At 36.7% G+C, this 18,969-nt stretch overlaps 1 protein-coding gene across 2 annotated transcripts in view; it reads left to right on the plus strand.

Moving 5' to 3' along the window:
- The first annotated feature begins 657 nt into the window (after positions 1–657).
- The window catches only part of usp53b (ubiquitin specific peptidase 53b), a 29,396-nt gene continuing 11,084 nt past the window's right edge, over positions 658–18,969 (plus strand). Inside the window, exons 1-12 of one of the 2 annotated variants that reach the window (XM_058783792.1) lie at positions 658–1,080; positions 3,834–4,529; positions 4,999–5,091; positions 5,683–5,817; positions 6,927–7,040; positions 7,254–7,336; positions 7,618–7,723; positions 8,530–8,676; positions 10,353–10,502; positions 13,682–13,850; positions 17,967–18,077; positions 18,216–18,341. In XM_058783792.1, the coding sequence (XP_058639775.1) occupies positions 4,353–4,529; positions 4,999–5,091; positions 5,683–5,817; positions 6,927–7,040; positions 7,254–7,336; positions 7,618–7,723; positions 8,530–8,676; positions 10,353–10,502; positions 13,682–13,850; positions 17,967–18,077; positions 18,216–18,341 (1,411 nt within the window). In that variant the 5' untranslated portion in view covers positions 658–1,080; positions 3,834–4,352. The remainder of the gene's footprint in view (positions 1,081–3,833; positions 4,530–4,998; positions 5,092–5,682; positions 5,818–6,926; positions 7,041–7,253; positions 7,337–7,617; positions 7,724–8,529; positions 8,677–10,352; positions 10,503–13,681; positions 13,851–17,966; positions 18,078–18,215; positions 18,342–18,969) is intronic. The other variant, XM_058783802.1, reaches the window with a different exon arrangement.

Here is an 18,969-nt window from a genome sequence, read left to right on the forward strand (position 1 = left end):
CAGTTTCTTTGGGCAATGGATAAAAGTCAACCACACAAAAAATATCTCAATTATAAACAGACTATAGACAGTCACTAAGTTCGTTTCATGTACTTCATTAAAGTAGCAGCCTACATTTTTCAGCTATATTTCAGTTTTGTTTTCAGATAGTTGTATCTTTTCCAATAATTGTCCTATCCTAACTGGTATCAATGGAAAGCTTATTTATTCAGCTTTCAGATGATGCAGGCTATAAATCTCAGTTAAAAAAATAAAATAAAAAATGACTTGTTTTGTGGTCCAGGGTCACAAATGTAAAAAATATGTGTACATATATTCATAAAAATCATATATTTGATCAGTTTGCTCAAACAAAACAACGTATTTCATCACCTTTGAGTCACGTGGTTTTGCGCGTATGATATTTTGCCCCAGTTTCCTGTAGAATTGGTTTATTGTTGCATAAGTTTTTGGTCATAGGTCAAGGTCATACTGTTTTAAGTCCTGGAGTAGCCTAATTTCATAAAAGTCGACAGTAATTGTAATATAATAACAATGTTATGACATTATCATGCTAAAACATGATTTTATTTTATTTATTTATTTATTTTTGACAGTGCGTGACACGTCAAGCACTGCAATGGCCAGCACTGTACAACAATGTAAATGTCACGTCGGTTGTTTTGCTGGGTCTCGTGAGAATCCACGCCCTCCGCACACGCGGGTTATTCCTGCGGAATGACAGTAAATAGTGTAGCGGTATATGAGGGGCGGAGCCAGCGCGTCTAACTCCACATCCATCAGAATAATCTCCAGCTCAGGACCTGAACGGATAAACCCTCATGCCGATGAGTGTGGAGGAGCAGGAATGCATTAACATGGACACAGCACTGCGGTGTTATTGTGTTTAGGCCTGTAAGAGGATCTTTGACCATATGGATTTACTGCGCTTTATGTCACGCTGAGCAATGAAGGATTCCGACAGCAAGTAACTTGAGCTGGACGTGCATAATGAACTCAGCTCTTTATGTACAGACGTGGATAAATACGCTTCTAAACGCAGGATTTGAGCAGGCCTACCAATTTACTGGACACGTGTAGGTGAGCTGTTGTTATTTATTAATGACTTCGTCTCAAAACCTAGCTAGCTGCCTACATGGGTAGCATTTTGGGGCATCATAGGCGCGTTCTAATACCCCAAAATGCGGCATAGTGCAGGTCACCTGATGCGCATGCGCAGAAACAGGTGTAACGGCATGCTGAGCGCATTTTTGCTTTTGTTTATCATGTCATGTTATGCAGATACTGTTACAAGACAACATAATAATGAATTCTGTTTCATAACTACTTAAAACACGAAAACTATTTTTATTCAGCAGTCTCACTGCGCTTTTTAATGACAAATGAGCTCATATAGCTAGACACACAAATCTTTCTGTTAATATTTTTCTGATAGTTTTGTCACTGTATTTTAAGTATTCGTTTTAAAAAGGCATAAAAATAACAGTAGGCTACCACAAACAGTTATTCTAGTAAGCACCGTTTTCCATGATGAACAGCTGCATAGCAATTTAATAATGTATACTTGTTACAGTATTTACTCTGGTAAACTCCAGAGCATCATATTCTCCAGTGTACATTTTCAAGTGCTTGTGAGAACCACGCAAATTCTTCAGAAACCCCTTCAATGTTTCATACTGTTAGAAAATCTGCATTTTTAGTATGAAGAGGCAGGAATTCAGCATCAGTGCTGCAGCTGCCTACAGCCCGTCATCTTCATGCGGTAGCCATGGCAATGGTCCAGCATTTACAGTAATATACTGCGACACTGCGGCAACAAGTTCTACATTCATCCTGACCCTGGTCACAGAGACTCCGGGTAGAGGATTGCCCCTTAGCATTGAACACCAGTCAGATATCCTTACACAATCATTAGTTTCAGACATCATGACATGGCTAAACTTCTCAAAAAGCTACAGTAGCTGCAATACTACACTGTAATAATAACAAATAACGACATAAATACCACATGTGTACAGACATGTTATCACTATACTTTTTCATTCTGAATAAACTTTAATGAATTTCAGAGGTGTCAAAGTACAAGCAGTGCATTCCTGTTTAAAAATGTGGTACTGCAAATGAGAGATGATTACTAAAAACACAAGATTAGAAGTAGAAGCTAGATTTTTTTGTTGTTGCATAGAAACAAAGTATCTCAATGCCAGCTCATAAAATTTCTCAACACTTACTGTTGTTTGTTGCCATGTTAATGCTATCATAAATTTTATGACAAACAAAATGTTGGTGGCTTAACATTTTAAAATAAATACAAGGATAATAAAATATATTAGAAAACATCAATATTTATTTGTTAAGTGACATCAGTACAAAAGTATAAAAGAACTGGATGTTAAGTTTGGGGGAAAAAAGAGCTATTCTCTCTTTATTCAAAAGAGATATTTGTGTTGCAAATGCACCACAAAAGTATTTGTACCTTCTACTTTGAATATGTTAAGCAGCATCTGTGTGACTTGCTTGTACAACTCTTTGTATATATTACTCATTTAACATATTTGTTGAGATTTATTTTAGTTAATCTATGCATAAAATGTAATACTATCATTTAAACTCAGTAGAATGATAGATATGCATTTTTGCAAGTGATGCATAAAGAAAACTCATTAACTGAATTGGTTGCATTGTCCGGTCAGTTCTTTTTGGCACAATAAAAGAAGAATGTTAAATAAGGAACAAGCCATTCTACACTTGGGCAGTTTTCAGAAACATTTACATTTTTTGATCCATGGATGCAGTAAAAACGGTAAAAAAAAAAATAAATAAAAAAAAATAAGATAGTAAATGAGTTATGGTTTATCAAATAAGCTAACAGTTTCTTTGGGCAATGGATAAAAGTCAACCACACAAAAAAGATCTCAATTATAAACAGACTATAGACAGTCACTAAGTTCGTTTCATGTACTTCATTAAAGTAGCAGCCTACATTTTTCAGCTATATTTCAGTTTTGTTTTTGTTTTGTTTTTTGCTGTCATGTTTTTTAGATAGTACTGTCTTAAACATTGCTGACCAAAGACCATTAGAGCAGCTGTTTTGATATTTTATCTTGCTGTTGCCATTGTGCCTCTCAACACTGAGGTGAATACCAGAGATAACGTCTAATGAAATGTTTAGACTTTGACCTGGATTTTCTTTCTGAGCTCAACCAGTAAAAAGTCAAGGCAGTCAGCATGTATTTTATGAACTATTGGTCTACAGACAGAGTGACCATATATCCATTTTCCGGATGTGTCCTGGCTAGGCTTTCTAAATTACCCAAAATGTCTGTGTTTGTTTACCTATTGTCTTCATACTCACTAAAGGAAATGACCAATAGTGCAGGCATTGTACTTAATCAACCAACTGTGGTGTGCGAGAAGGTGGGATCTTTAGAGAATGATCACAGCAATACTAATATATCTACAAATAATGTATGAAGACTGAGGACCTGTCAATGGGTTTTAAGCAGATTTAATGAAAACATACGAATGGGATTTCTTTTTGACAATTCTTTTGAATTCACAAGCGAATGCCCAGATTTTATATACATTTTATGCCCAATTATGAATGGTATAAGAACAAACCACCCTGTCATGAAGATTATCTATAAACCTTGTGTACAGAAGAATATGTAGACCCTAATAGCAAATGACATCAGAGTTTATGTAATACTTCTGTGTACAAAATGGCTGTAATACCGTGATAGCTTTCTGTTTAACAACATTGATTTTGTCTCTTCATATTGCTCACCCACTGCACCCCCAACCCTTCTCTGTGTGTCTCTCCCTCTCTGTAGGTCTTCCTTTGTTAGCCAGTGTTCTACTTCAGTGCCTGTCCTGAGGAGCCTTTATGAATGACCCCCTTCAGTGACCTCCATTGACTTTGCTGGAAATGCTGAAGCAAGTAATGGATTTGTTCTTCTATCTGCATCCATCCTCTTATTGCCAGTGTGCCTGGATGCAGATGAATCCACACATACTGAGGAGACAGAGTGTGATCATTGTCATAGTAACTGCTGGACTGATAAAGCAACGTGCCCCAACTTGTGGCTAAAAGTCACATATTCACACTTAATAAAGAGCTACTGTTTTGAATGGTTCCTTATATCCAAATGGTGTGCTGTCAAATCCTGCACATCGAAAAAAAGTCCAGTGCAGTGTATTTGGCTCTTTTTGTGGGGCAGCGTGAAGTTGGTCTTCTCTGCCAGGTACAGGGACTGCTGAGAACTAATGTTGCCTAAAACAGATGCATCAACCTCAAGTTGCTTCAGTAATTGACTCTGGTTGTTTGCTGGAGAGGGCCAGGCTCCAACCTCATGGCATGGGTCAAACTATTTAAAAAGCCTGGCGGTAACATGGCTGGTACAGGTGCCTGGAGTGGGACAGGGCTGGGCAAGTCCTACCAGCCGGGCAGTATGATCTCTCTCGCTTTGACCAAAGGTCTTCTTAATGAGCCAGGCCAGAACAGCTGCTTTCTCAACAGTGCTGTGCAGGTGAGTGATGTTCTGGTAAATACTCATAACATGTGCAGGTGTGGGATTTCGCAAATAGTGAATGTGAAATATTCTGTGTAATGCTAATGCAAGTCAAAGTTGCAAATACTCACAGATGTTGTAGGAAATGGTGGGAACTTGCTAAAAAAATAATTGTCCTTTATTGACTTCTATCAAGTCCCTGAAGAACTTTTAGCATCTTTGAAACCTACTGCACATATAGTAAAAGTTCTTTTGATTTTTAAAATGTTCTTCACACTAAGACAAATGATTCTTTTAAGAACTGTTCATCGAAAGGTTCTTTGGTGAACCACAAAAGGTTCTTCTATGGAATCGCTGTGAAAAACCACTTTTGGAGACTTTATTTGTAAAAGTTGATATATAGTTTTTCATTAAGGGTGCAAAATGATTCAACATGGCGCACTATGGCAGGCTGATTTTATGCAAACTAAAGCCCTGTTTCTTACAGGTTCTTTGGCAGCTTGACATCTTCAGGAGGAGCCTACGACAGCTCTCTGGCCATTTCTGCTTGGGTGATGCCTGTATTTTCTGTGCTTTAAAGGTACACACATGAAGGCTCAAATGTCTCAAAACCTAGTAGGCTTCATTGTTTGAATTTCTGTGCTTATGATATGAAAATTATTTCAAAATATGTCCATCTGGAATAGATTTGATAACTGGAGTGTTGTCATTTGCTAATTGCTGTGATCTCATGTGAGTGACATATTGCTAGATTATTGACTAGTCCTTGTACCGGTATCCACTATTTATTATTTCTTTTTTACATTTATTTTTCTACTTATGATTGTTAGACATATATTACAATGTAAGAATCAAGTGTCAGCATTAACTCAGGTCTATTGTGCGTGCTATTTATGTGCTGTGTGTCAGTGACTGTTAATGAAGATTCTTCCGATGAAAAACATCTCAAATCAGTTATGCACTTCCATTATGGTTAGGATGTTGTCTGTGTATAAAGCTGTTCTCGTAAACAGTAAACAAACTGTGAGTCTGGGCTTACTGGGTTCTGAGACACAACCAAAGTTACAATGTTTCAAAACTGTTTCTCAAGGAAGCATATTACATTTCTGAATTGTGCATACTGCGTTGCAGAGTTTGTATGTGAGGATTATTGCATTGTTTCTTTTCATAGAGCATCTTCTGTCAGTTCCAGCAGAGTCGAGAGCGGGCTCTGCCGTCAGATACCCTGCGTCATGCTCTGGCTGAGACCTTTAAAGATGAGCAGCGCTTCCAGCTGGGCCTTATGGATGATGCAGCAGAGTGTTTTGTATGTTTGACCTCAGAGAAAACATGTATATGCATATTGTATATGTAAATGTAGAATTTCAATGTACTTGAGATAAAATGTCTTATACTTTTTGTTTAGCTGTGGTGCAAAAGAGACTACTGAAGTTTAGACCTTATTTAAGGCTAATGCCCATGTCTGGTTTCTAAGTTCAGTAAGCTTTTATTAAAACTGGAGTTATATGGCAGTGTGCTTAAATGTATGCACCTCTGGGAAGTTAAAGTGGAAAGGTTAAAGTGGTTTATACATCATCACTGTGTCAGCTGATCTCAGTTGATCAGGGTCCAAATGACATTCACTTGTGACCATCACAAACAGTTATGTATGCACTGTGCAGGGGTATAAGCCAGATTTCATGAGTTCTGCAGTGTCTTGGCACTGCCTAAATGTTTGCATTTTATAGTAAAAGCTGCACATCGGAATTAAATATAGTTCACCAAAAAAATGAAAATGATGTCATTATTTACTCACTATCATATTGTTCCAAACCTGTATTGACATTATTTTTGTTTCTGTGGGACACAAAATAAGATATTTTGAAAGTCAGTGAAGTCCACTATGAGAAAAATCATTAAAAGACATTTTTCAAAATTTTCCTCAAAAGAAAAAAAAAAATACAGGATTAGAATGACATGGGGGTAAGTAAATTATGAGAATTTAAAGTCTTTCTAGCTTGACTCTTGTGTGGTAAAAATCCTGAAAAGCTAAATGGTGAAAGGTCTAATTAGAATGTATATATATTGTCCTTATTACCTATTTCTTATGGTAACAGTGTTTATTAAAACACGGTCAATTTGCTTGATTTTTGGAGCAATCCAATAGAATTGTTCACTATTTCTTTCTTTGCTTTGAATAATTTTAATCCGTTTGGTGCCATTAATGTGCTTTATTTTAAGTAGCTGTTTTGTGTTGTTTGACCTACTTTGTGATAGGTTGATGTCTCTAATAATAACAATGATTTTTCAAAAATAACATGAAGAAGTTTGAGGCTAGCACTAAGAATAACTGTGTCAATAGAGTCTGATATATCAATGATCTTTGTTTCCTTTTTGCTTTCTTTTTCCATCTGTTTGGTAAACTATGGGAGACAGGAGAACATTTTAGAAAGGATACACATGCACCTGGTTTCTGATTCAGCCACAGAAATCTGTACTTCCAAATCGTGCATCACCCACCAAAAGTTTGCCATGACTCTCTATGAGCAGGTACTATGATGTTGTTTTCCCTTCTTTTTCCATTTTCACTAAAACTCACTCAGCTACTGCTTGAAATAACAGTTTATTCTCAGTGTTTTCTGTGTTAGTCTTTGAGACATGAAGTCAGTCCAAGGCAATCCATTACAATGGCAGATTTCTGTATTATTTGTTGGTATGGTTAGACCTCGCTTCACTCTCACAGAAGTTTCTTTCCCTCTGTAGTTTGTTTGTCGTAGTTGTGGAGCATCATCAGACCCTCTTCCCTTCACTGAGCTTGTGCACTATGTGTCCTCCACAGCCCTATGGTGAGTGAAATAATCTATTGTAAGCGATAATCTACTCTAAGTAATATTGTATATGCTTTTATGAATAGTGTCCAATGTTAACCATTCTTTTGAAGGGACAGAAGTGCAATTCTGACAGGGTTAGTGTCTGAAAGCTTCACAGAAAACAGAACTGTTTACATTGAAGGATTACAGTTTAATTTGAACAAAGTGGAATAGAGGTCGGCAGTACAGTATGTCTACTACCTAGAGTGGTTCAGTGAAACAAATGATCCTCTTTGTGCTCTTTGCTCTTTTGTCAGTCAACAAGTGGAGCGAATCTTGGAGAAGACAGACAGACTGCGTTCAGACATGTTTGGTGAACTGCTGCAGGCAGCCAACACCATTGGAGATCTCCGCAACTGCCCTGTATATCAGCTTTTCTTTCATTTGAACTAGTTGCATGTACATCAGATTCTGACATATTTGAGTTCACTGTCTTATTTTTATAAAATTGAAAATAGTAATAATGTTGCTTACTACCATTTGACCTGTAGGCTACTTGTCAGGTCTGATAACTTCAAAGCATAGCTTATAACCCGTGAAGCCAAACCAAAGAAAGTCAAATAAAAACATGCCTTAAATTAATGGACATTGTCCTAAATAAGTTCTATGATGAGTTCTATATGTACAGTAGCTCTTGCTTCTTCTCAGGCTGACAGCTGTCAAATTTAAAATATTATTCAGCAGAGGCTTCTTATATTGTTTATTTCAGTTGTGCACAGATTGCACAGATAATCTTATATCCCTGAAAGAGCTGTCCATTCCATCAGTGTATCAGAAATGACCTAAAGCTTTAGTTGCGTCACTGTAGCACTTATAAATATCACGTCAAGCCACTGTTAACCTCTTGTCTCTTCAGGCAACTGTAGTAAAAGTGTTAAACCTGGATATATTTCTCAAAGGTCTTCAGAAGAGAAATAGATTAAAAAATATATATATATATTATGTAAATCATAACTGCACCCCTAGTGCTCTATCCATTATTTTCATCACGTAGTGTTTTGATTTGACTTAATTGCTGTAATTAACCTCTGTTCATGCTTTTTTCCTATATGCACTTTCTTCCAGTCTTGATAGGCGCTATACAAATAAAGCAGTATTATTATTATATGCTGCATCAGTATGCCTTTGCTTGACATTTTGCTCAGTGTAATTTGATCTGTGCATTGCAGAGTAACTGTGGGCAGAGTATCAAAATCCGCCGTGTGCTGATGAACTGCCCAGAGATCGTCACCATTGGCTTTGTGTGGGACACGGAACAGTCTGACCTCACTGAAGATGTCATCCGCTCTCTGGGCCCAAACCTCAATCTCTCGGGGGTGAGGGTCAAGTCTCTCTGCACAACTCTAGCTGTCTCCATTCATTTTTATTCAGGATCACTTTTTATTGTTCAGTATATATTCAATGACTGTGTGTCATGTTCTGCGTTGCTTATTAAATCAAAACATTGAGTTAACAACATGTAGGGAGACTGGCATATATACCAGTCCAAAAATAAACACCTATTACTATTTTTACTATTTTATTTGAGTTAACCTTATAGTGTCTGGAACAATAACTGCAGAGTGGTGTCCAAAAGTCAAATGGTAAAAAAATATACCATTTGACAAAAATCTTTTGGTAAAAATCTGTTTTGAATTTTTCTAATTTGTATAAAAATGTTTAAATGCAAATTATTTCAGAACTTTAAATGTTTGTGATTAGATGTACCAAAAAAAAAAAAAAAATGAAATCATTAAAAAAGTTCACGTTTGAAACAAAATTAACATTGACTGAAATAAAATAAAACATTAAAAAAAAGTATTTTATTTCAGCTAGGTTTCATTTATTTTAAGTTAACATGAACTAAGAATGAACAATACTTCTACAGCATTTATCAATCTCAGTTAATGTTAATTTCAGCATTTACTAATGCATTATTAAAATCACAAGTTGTGTTTGTTAACATTAGTTAATGCACTATGAACTAACACTAACAACTAACAATGAACGACTGTAGTTTTATTAACTAACGTTAACAAAGATGAATAAATAGTGTAATAAATGTATTGATCATTGTTTGTTCATATTAGTTAATACATTAACTAATGTTAACAAATGACACCTTATTGTAAAGTGTTACCAATAACTCAAACTAAAAAAAAATAAAACTTAAAATAAAACTATAAAAAAACTATAGACATATTTAAAAAATAATAATAAAATGACAAACACACACTACAAAATTACTAAAACTTTAAATGAAGACAGAAAATATAAAAATAAAATCTAATAAAAAATATTAACCAACACCGCAATAGTATATTAGTGATACTAAAATAACTTGCTCCACAAGTTTGTGATGCAGCATGTTTTGAGAATGTTTAAAAAGTATGGAGTTCGCACATGAAAAAAAGAAAGAAAAAAAGATATTGTGGTTGCGAATTGAGAATTTGTTCCCACTACTTATTATTAGTGGCCGCATTTGATTATTTTGTACTAATTTATTCCCTCGTTTTAGTTCAGTCGTGATTGTACGGTGTGAAGGAGAAATGAAGGAAATAGAGGCGGGAAGGAACAGCGGAGGGAAGCTTTGTGGCCTCACTGTACATGCATAAATATCAAATGTGGAATTCAAATGCCACATGGCTGCTTGCAAGTATGTGTTGCTAAAGTCAGCCAGACTCCCCTCTGTTAGACCTCAGTTTCCTCCTCAGCAGTCATATGAGTGCTGCAGGCCAATATCACATAATGTCTAGGTCACTACACCAGAGGAGACATCTTGAACCTTGGCACACTATGACAAAACCATCCTGTACATCGGCTTGAACTCCCTGAGCTAGAGGCAGTTTACCCTTTTATTTTGATTTTGAGAGATTACAGTCTACTGATATATCGCAGTAGACTAAATGTGTCACATTGTGAATCACAATGCTTCAAAATATCTCCAGTCTTTCATTATCCTCACCATGAGTTTTAAATGTCAGTTTGACTGTTCTCTCTCTTTATTCTTTAGCTGTTCTATAGAGTCACTGATGAAAATGCCAAGAAGAGAGATCTCCACCTGGTGGGAATGATCTGTTACTCTAGTCGACATTACCTAGCATTCGCTTTTCACAGCAAGTCTTCCAAATGGATCTTTTTTGATGATGCAACCGTGAAAGAGGTATTTAACAAGCAGACACACACATCTACACATACTGTAAGAGTGAAAGATTTCATAAATTAATTTACATTTCCTCCTTGAATGTGTTAGATCTTAGATTGTAGGTTCAAATCCATGAGATTCCACCATTTTGTCTTTGATCATGTCAGTTAACTGTAGAGTTAACTGTAGCTTGCTGCAGGGAGACCTTGCATTATTTGACTGTCACTCACTTTGGTATTTACATTACCACTGTATGTGTTATTTGGAATATAATGTAATATTAAAAAAATATCTAAAAATCTAAAATTATCCAACAGATTCTTCCTGCACTTTGGCTTCTGGAACCATACATGATAGGTGGTCTTCTCTATCGAGGGCCATTTGAACTGTTACAACAAATACAGCTATGACTTTTAATGATATATATTTATTGTCACAGTTATAGTGATTATTGAATGGACATTCACAAAAGAAGAATATGTTTACTTTATATAGCGCCTTTCCATAGCTCAAGGACTCATTACAACTGAGATACAGCAGGAAATGAACAACAATTGAATAGTACTAGAGGGACCTGGGAAATGAGTTCCAGATTTTATTTAGCATAAGCTATACTGAATAATACATCCCTCACAGAAGCATGCTGGTATTTAGGTATGTTAACCCATGTTAACTTCATTGTAGTTACCTTATATTACTTAGTACTTTCTTGGTTAACGACACTGCAAGTGTACATACTGTAAATCAAAGTGCAACCAAATGGGAAATGAAAATAATACATTCACAAGTATACAGTTATGATTTATTGATGCAGGAATTAATAACTGGTAAGTGGTTTAATAGGGACAATGTCCTAAAATGGGAAAAAACAAATGAGAAATGGTTTAGAAACTAAATCTAGCAACTCTTTTAGTAGTTAATAGTCGGTATAGTGTCTACCATACATTTTTATAGTGCTGTACTAAGTTAGGTAGCTTTTACTCTGTATAAAAGTGGAGTATAAAAAGTGTTAATAAATCTATTTTTAGTTGAAGTAATGAGACAAACTGAGGTGCAAACAATGAGATGCAGATTGAATAAATTAAGCTAAGTGCAGAGCTTAGTTAAGAGTTAGAGGAAACACAGTCTCTATGTGATGTGATTTATGTGCTGTGTCAATGTAGCTAGCAGACTTAAGCCAGTCTGCTTTCTGGCTTGAGCCCCAGTGAGTCAGGCACTCATGCAGTACTATTAAGATTATTTAAATTTAAAAGCGGCACCTTCCCATGGAGGATGGAGTCATTCTCTCTTCAACAGACCAAGTCTACATCACAAACTATTCCAATTACAGAATCTTTGAAAGCTATTTTACTGTATTCTCTCTGGACACCACTTGGATGTCATAGATGACATATCTCTATTCACCATCCTTTGGAATAGGGCCGAGCAGATTGCAGTGTCTGACATAATCTTTGTTAGCACACTCACCTCATTAAAATTACTTTTTGGACTAGTAAAGCCGGATGTTATTATTGCTAGTGTGAATAATAATTAAATCTATGTTTAAATATGACTCTGATTTAAGAGTCTCTGGTTTCCATTTTGCATTGGACTATGGTTGCAGATGCACCTTCTACAACCTGAATTCCAGAAATGTTGGGACTTTTTAAAATTTGAATAAAATGAAAAGTAAAAGACTTTCAAATCACATGAGCCAATATTTTATTCACAATAGAACATAGACAACATAACAAATGTTTAAACGGATACATTTTACACTTTTATCCACTAAATGAGCTAATTTCCAATTTGATGCCTGCTACAGGTCTCAAAAAAGTTGGCACGGGGGCAACAAAGGGTTGAAAAAGCAATACATTTCGAAAAGATTCAGCTGGGAGAACATCTAGCAACTAATTAAGTTAATTGTCGTCAGGTATGTAACATGGTTAGCTATAAAAGGGATGTCTTAGAGAGGCAGAGTCTCTCAGAAGTAAAGATGGGCAGAGGCTCTCCAATCTGTGAAAGAGTGCGTAAAAAGATTGTGGAATACGTCAAATTGCAAAGGCTTTGCAAATCTCATTATCTACAGGGCATAACATCATCAAAAGATTCAGAGAAACTGGAGAAATCTCTGTGCGTAAGGGACAAGGCCGAAGACCTTTGTTGGATGCCCGTGGTCTTCGGGCCCTCAGACGACATTGCATCACTGATTGGCATGATTCTGCCATCTGCAGATGCCAACTAAAGCGCTATCATGCAAAAAGGAAGCCATATGTGAACATGGTCCAGAAGCGCCGTCGTGTCCTGTGGGCCAAGGCTCATTTAAAATGGATTGTTTCAAAGTGGAGAAGTGTTCTATGGTCAGACGAGTCCAAATTTGACATTCTTGTTGGAAATCACGGACGCCATGTCCTCCGGGCTAAATAGGAGGGAGACCTTCCAGTGTATTATCAGCGTTCTGTTCAAAAGCCAGCATCTCTGATGGTATGGGGCTGCATAAGTGCATACGGTATGGGCAGCTTGCATGTTTTGGAAGGGACTATGAATGCTGAAAGGTATATAAAGGTTTTAGAGCAACATATGCTCCCCTGTAGATGACGTGTAATTCAGCAGGACAATGCAAAACCACATACTGCAGCTATTACAACAGCATGGCTTTGTAGTAGAAGAGTCCAGGTACTGAATTGGCCTGCCTGCAGTCCAGATCTTTCACCTATAGAGAACATTTGGCGTATCATTAAAGTAAAAATATGTCAAAGATGACCACAAACTCTTCAGCAGCTGGAAACCGATATCAGACAAGAATGGGGACCAAATTCCAACACCAAAACTCCAGAAACTCTTAACCTCGATGCCCAGACGTCTTCAAAATATTTTGAAAAGAAGAGATGCTACACCATGGTAAACATGCCCCCGTCACAACTATTTTGAGACCCGAAGCAGGCATCAAATTTGAAATGAGCTCATTTTGTGCATAACATTTTAAACATTTCTCAGTTTAAACATTTGTTATGCCATCTATGTTCTATTGTGAATAAAATATTGGCTCATGTGATTTGAAAGTCTTTTAGTTTTCATTTTATTCAAATTTAAAAAACGTCCCAACATTTCCGGAATTCGGGTTGTAAAAAACTTGAAAGTAGGTCATCATATGCTCTGAGATATTTGAACTCTTGGTGTTCACTGACATATTTTTGTGTTTAATATTTTGTATCTAGATTGGCTCCAAGTGGAAAGATGTGGCATCTAAATGTATCCGGGGTCACTTCCAGCCACTCCTCTTGTTCTACGCCAACCCAGATGGTACTGCAGTGTCCAATGAGGATGCCCCCAGACAGACCACCATGTGGTCCCGTTATAGCTCCCCCCTCAATGGGAAGGGGACAGGTAAAACTGCCTTGCTTAACAGTGTATGAGATAAACCAAAATGTCCACATAGTACATAGTGTACATAGTGGTTTTAGCTGTGTGGCTTGGGTGAAACCTTTTTAAAATTTTTAATCTACTTAAAGGGGTCATCGGATGCCCATTTTCCACAAGTTGATATGATTCTTTAGGGTCTTAATGAAAAGTCTATAACATACTTTGATTAAATTTTTTCAACAGTAGTGTAAAACAACACCCTTTTTACCCTGTCAAAAACAGCTATTTTCAGAGCAAGCTGTTTTCTTGCAAGCCGCTTTAAATGCAAATGAGCTCTGCTCACCCTGCCCCTCTCTTCCAATCCGCTCTCTGAGAGACGGTACACTTTAGTCACGTTCATAGTGAAACTTGCTAACTAGTATGTTATTAGGAAAGGCGATTTGCAAAGATTCATAAAAAACGTATACTCACCTCTTCTGTACATGAAGCTGGATCACAAATGATTTGCGTGAACATAGACGCATTTAGGTAGATCGGGGGGTGCATTTCCTTCAAAAACAAACGTAATCCACTGCGTCTTCAACGGCTCAGATGTCGGGAGTAAATGATGACTGCTATGTTCATTATTACATCCAACAACAAAACACCTCAATCGCTTAGGAGTCATTCTTGTCTACTCCTGTTCCGGCGTCGAAACAATGGCAGAATGATGACAGCTCACTCAGGGCGGGTCTAAGGTAAGACACCAGTCCAGTCTGTGCTGAAACGCTACTGTCAATCAACAATCGTGGGAGAGCCTGGGTCTGTGTGATGTAACATAGACAAGAAGCTGAGAACGGCTTGGTTTGAGAAAGGAGTAATGATTTTAGTAGATTAAAAAAAAACACTGGGTGTATTTTTGTCACGAATCTGGTCTATGAACTTCTGTTCATTCACCACAAGATGTCACTCTTCTATCATATTGACTCTCACACTGCACAGACTGTTACATATACACTGGACTTCAGTTCCCACAATCCATTGCACTGATTACACACACACAGCTGCAGCCAATCACACACCTTACGTAAGCCATGGACTTCCTCTCTCTCACTGCTGAGTAGTGTTTGCGATTATCCCAGTGTTTAGTGATAGTAACGTTACGGAGCCCTATCCTAGTCTAGTATTCCCAGTCTTAGTTCATAGTTTAGTCTAGTCCTGTCTGTGTTTCTTGGATTTAACCCTTTGCCTTGCTGTTTCGGACTGTGTTTGCACCTCACCTGGACTTTGCTCGTGTCATTGGATTACACCTCTTGTCAAGCCCTCTGGATATCATTTGCTGATCGAAGACCCACGCTTACCCTAGGACTACTCTTTGTCTTGCTCTCAATACACCCTTTTGCCATTGTCTGACCCATGCCTGATTGTGACCATGTCTATCAATAAAAGCCTTGCAAATGGATCCACACGTCTCACGTCTCGTTCGCCCCGTTACAATTTTTATCATTATAGGGTGGTTGTGTACACACACTGCCAACACACATTTATGTTCAAACAACATGTAAAAGTGCATTTCGCATCCGATGACCCCTTTAAAATTTGAATCCGTTGAGCCCAGCATCATGTCAGCATGAGGGTTTTTATTCCAAAATGAGTAATAGAAAAATTAATTAATGAATCAAGCAATTTTTTTTCTCTCAAATTATTAAGCTGTTGTGTCCAAGAACAGTATATTAGATGATATAAAACTACATAATATTTTTTTAAATTGTAATTATGAATGATCTTTTGTGAGGAAATTAGGTACAGATCAACTTTCAATGGGCCCTGAGAGTTATGCAAAATGCGCTTTTGTTCATTACTATATTCTATTTGTGACCTTGAGCACAAATCCCAGTTTTGCAGCAAGCATTTGCCGGGTGGATGAGTTGATTTCTGTGCGGGTTTCTGAACTCTACCGAGGACAGGGATTATCACCCACGCGCGCTTTCTCTCGCTGCCTTTTACTTTATCTCTCTCTCTCTCTCTCTTTCTGTCTCTCCTAATCCTTTCCCTCTGGCCTCTGCATTGCACTGTTATTCTCTTGTCCCCTCTACTGAATTTTCCCTCCATTCTCTCTTCCTTTCTTGCTTTACTCTGACTCGAGTGCTAAATGGATATTCTCCCCAGGCTGTCATATTCACCTAGTCCTATTGGAATGGGAAAGCATTCTTATTTTTGCACGAATATCTGTAAGTAGTGCTTGTATTTCTTTTCTTTTGTGCTGTAAGTTTCATTGATTTGATACTATTTGTGTCAATAGCTGACAACAGTGCGATGCAGCACGGAACAGTGGGTAACTATTGCAGTTGTGCAGCAATTTGTCCACTCAATAACTTCTCTCCTCTGCTTTGTGTGTTTTCTTGGTAGTTGCTCAGTTGTTTGTAGACTGTGAAATGTCTTAATGTGTTTCCTGGATTTGTTCCTCTGGTGCTTTTGGAAGGATGTTTAATGTAGGATCTGCGCCAGCTTGTTCCTGCAGTCTCTGCTGAGCTCTGTACTTTAGACTGAGCTGGCAACACTTCTGCTGAGCAGAACACAGATGCTTTCTCTGTAGTGATAGACTGCTCACGCTGCCACGATTTCATCAAAGTTGCTAAGTTTTCACTGGCTTTAAATGATGGGCTTGACGACAACATTACCTAAGAAAGTTTGGCTTTGAAAATAATGTTTTTGTCAGTAGTGAAAAGGAGAAAAAGAGAACATCAATGAAATTGGTAATTAAAATTTGTTGTGGTCTTTTTTGTATGCTTTATATATTTAATTAACAAAGACTTTTAGACAGTACTATTTAAGACCAACAACACTATATTTCAATTGACGCCAACATTTTCCTTGTAAATTGTAAAGAAGTGTCAGAGACACGCACATGTTCCTATGTGTAGAGCTTGTGCTCCTGATCCCATTCCACCTTTTCTCCATCATTTCCTGACCTCGCGACCCTAGAAATAAAACTGGCAAAAAGCCAAACATTACATAACAAAGAGTAAGCAAGAATTAAAAAGTTAAATAAAGTATTCATTTTATTATCATTGTATTATTATAGTAATCGTTGTATCATTATTGGTGTGTTGTGTTCTCAAGGGCATATTTCATGTTTTGATTAGTTAATGTTAGTTTTGTGATTTAAAGATAAAATGTATCTATTGTTAATTATAAATAAACTGCCTTTTTTTGTCTTTTTTTATTGTTTTGCAGTCAGGTCAAATACAGTATTTCATGGTCATTTTGCTTTTTTTTTTTTTTTTTTAAGTTTTAATTCTATCTTTCTCTTCAAGATAGATTATATTATGATTGATGTCAATTTAAATCCAAAGAATTTTCTATTGTTTTGTTTTGATGGTTTTAGTTTAACTGGATTATTATTTCCTATTTGTTTGATTTATTATACAATTTTTATGTGTGTACAGTGGCAGATCCACTTTACTCTTCATCTATGGGGAATGCGGTAATCCATGTGCTTGTTTTTTCCCTTTTCAAACATCTGGGGTGGCTCACTGCGTGCCCTATATAAGCACATAATAAGCAAGTTTGTCCTCGCTCTCTCTCCCAGCAGAAGTTTGCAGACACAGCAGAGATATAATGTAGTTTAGGAGGCTTCTACTCAAAGTTACAGATTGCACTGCCTTATTTGATTACTTAACTCAGTGTCCACTGGATGAGACACAGAATCAATTTATAAAAGTCTTTCTCTGAAAATACATTAAAAGAGGTCAGTCTACAGCAGTATGATAGATAGCATTAAAATATAGTGCAACATGGTAATAATCATGTTGTATATGTCCCTTGCATCATGTGCAGATTGTTGTTACTTGCAAGATTACACCAGTCAAAAGGCCAGACATCGTATCATTTCAAACTCGTAATTCTTTCTTTCTTTCTTTCTTTCTTTCCAAACTTCTTTTATATTCCATATAAGAAAAGATTTGGATTGAGGCAATATTTTATTAAATTTTTTTTAAATTCAGAACATTGCAAAGTAATGGCATGCAGACAGTAGAGACAGCAGTAGAGAGGTGATGCAACCGTGACTAGAGACAGTAATGCAAAGTTGGAATATATAAAGTCTAATTAAATGTAGGTTTACCTCTGTGTTTCTCTGTTTCTCGTTCTCTTTGGCAGATACTCAGCTGCCAGGCTCTAAGAAACTGGACAGTGTGAGAGATATGAGTGCTGGTTCCCAACGAACAAATCAGGGATCCCACAAAACAATGCAGTCTTCAGCCAGTCGGTGTAAGTCACCATGATTAGTTGTTCATGTCCACACAATATTTTATGCTTCCATGAAACAAACAATGTTTGGAGAAATTGCATTAGAAACATACTGATATGACGAAAGTCACAAACAATTCTCCCTTTTCAATGTCCCAGTTAAAGTGCTTCCAGAAAGTCCTAGCAGGTTCCGAGAGTCTTCCAGAGATTTTTCTCACCGAGGAGGGGGACAGAGAAGAGAAAGTGAAAGAAGCTACCGAAGATCAGACTCTCTCCAACACAAAGGTATGTTAATAAAAGATACATATTTATAATGAAATATTTGAGTTATTAATTCTAAAATGAATGATCCTTTGCACAGTAGCCTTAGTAGTGTCTGTTGTATTTTTCTCTGAAATAAATACAACAAAATAACAGTTCCAATGATGATTCATAAAGAATATGTGTCATACAATAATTGTACCTTTTTACTAATGTGCTTATGAAATATTTAGACTTTAATCTTGTTACAGTGTTAGTATAGACCATGCTTCACTCATTCATTTTACATTGCAGTTTTTGCATTTTGTAATTCATGGAGATTTGTGTGTCACACATGTAATACGGTTTCCACTGGTAATATGCATCAGTCATGAGACATCATCCACAGGCCAAAACAGAACTGCTAAATCTTTTCATGAGCACTAGAGCCCTTTTAGCATAAGCCGATTTTAGACTTTTAGTTTGGTACTATAGTCCTGTGTTTTTTTTGCTACTTCATGTCTCTGAAATGAGGTTTCATATTTGAGACAGTATAAAAATATTTGTAATATTTCAGAGATATATTTTGATGGTGTTAATCAATTCAGATTTTTATATTGCTACATTTTTTAATGCAAATATTATCCACTGTTGACTCCACAGATTCACAGAT

Source organism: Onychostoma macrolepis, chromosome 01, assembly GCF_012432095.1.
Source record: "Onychostoma macrolepis isolate SWU-2019 chromosome 01, ASM1243209v1, whole genome shotgun sequence".
Lineage (NCBI taxonomy): Eukaryota > Metazoa > Chordata > Actinopteri > Cypriniformes > Cyprinidae > Onychostoma > Onychostoma macrolepis.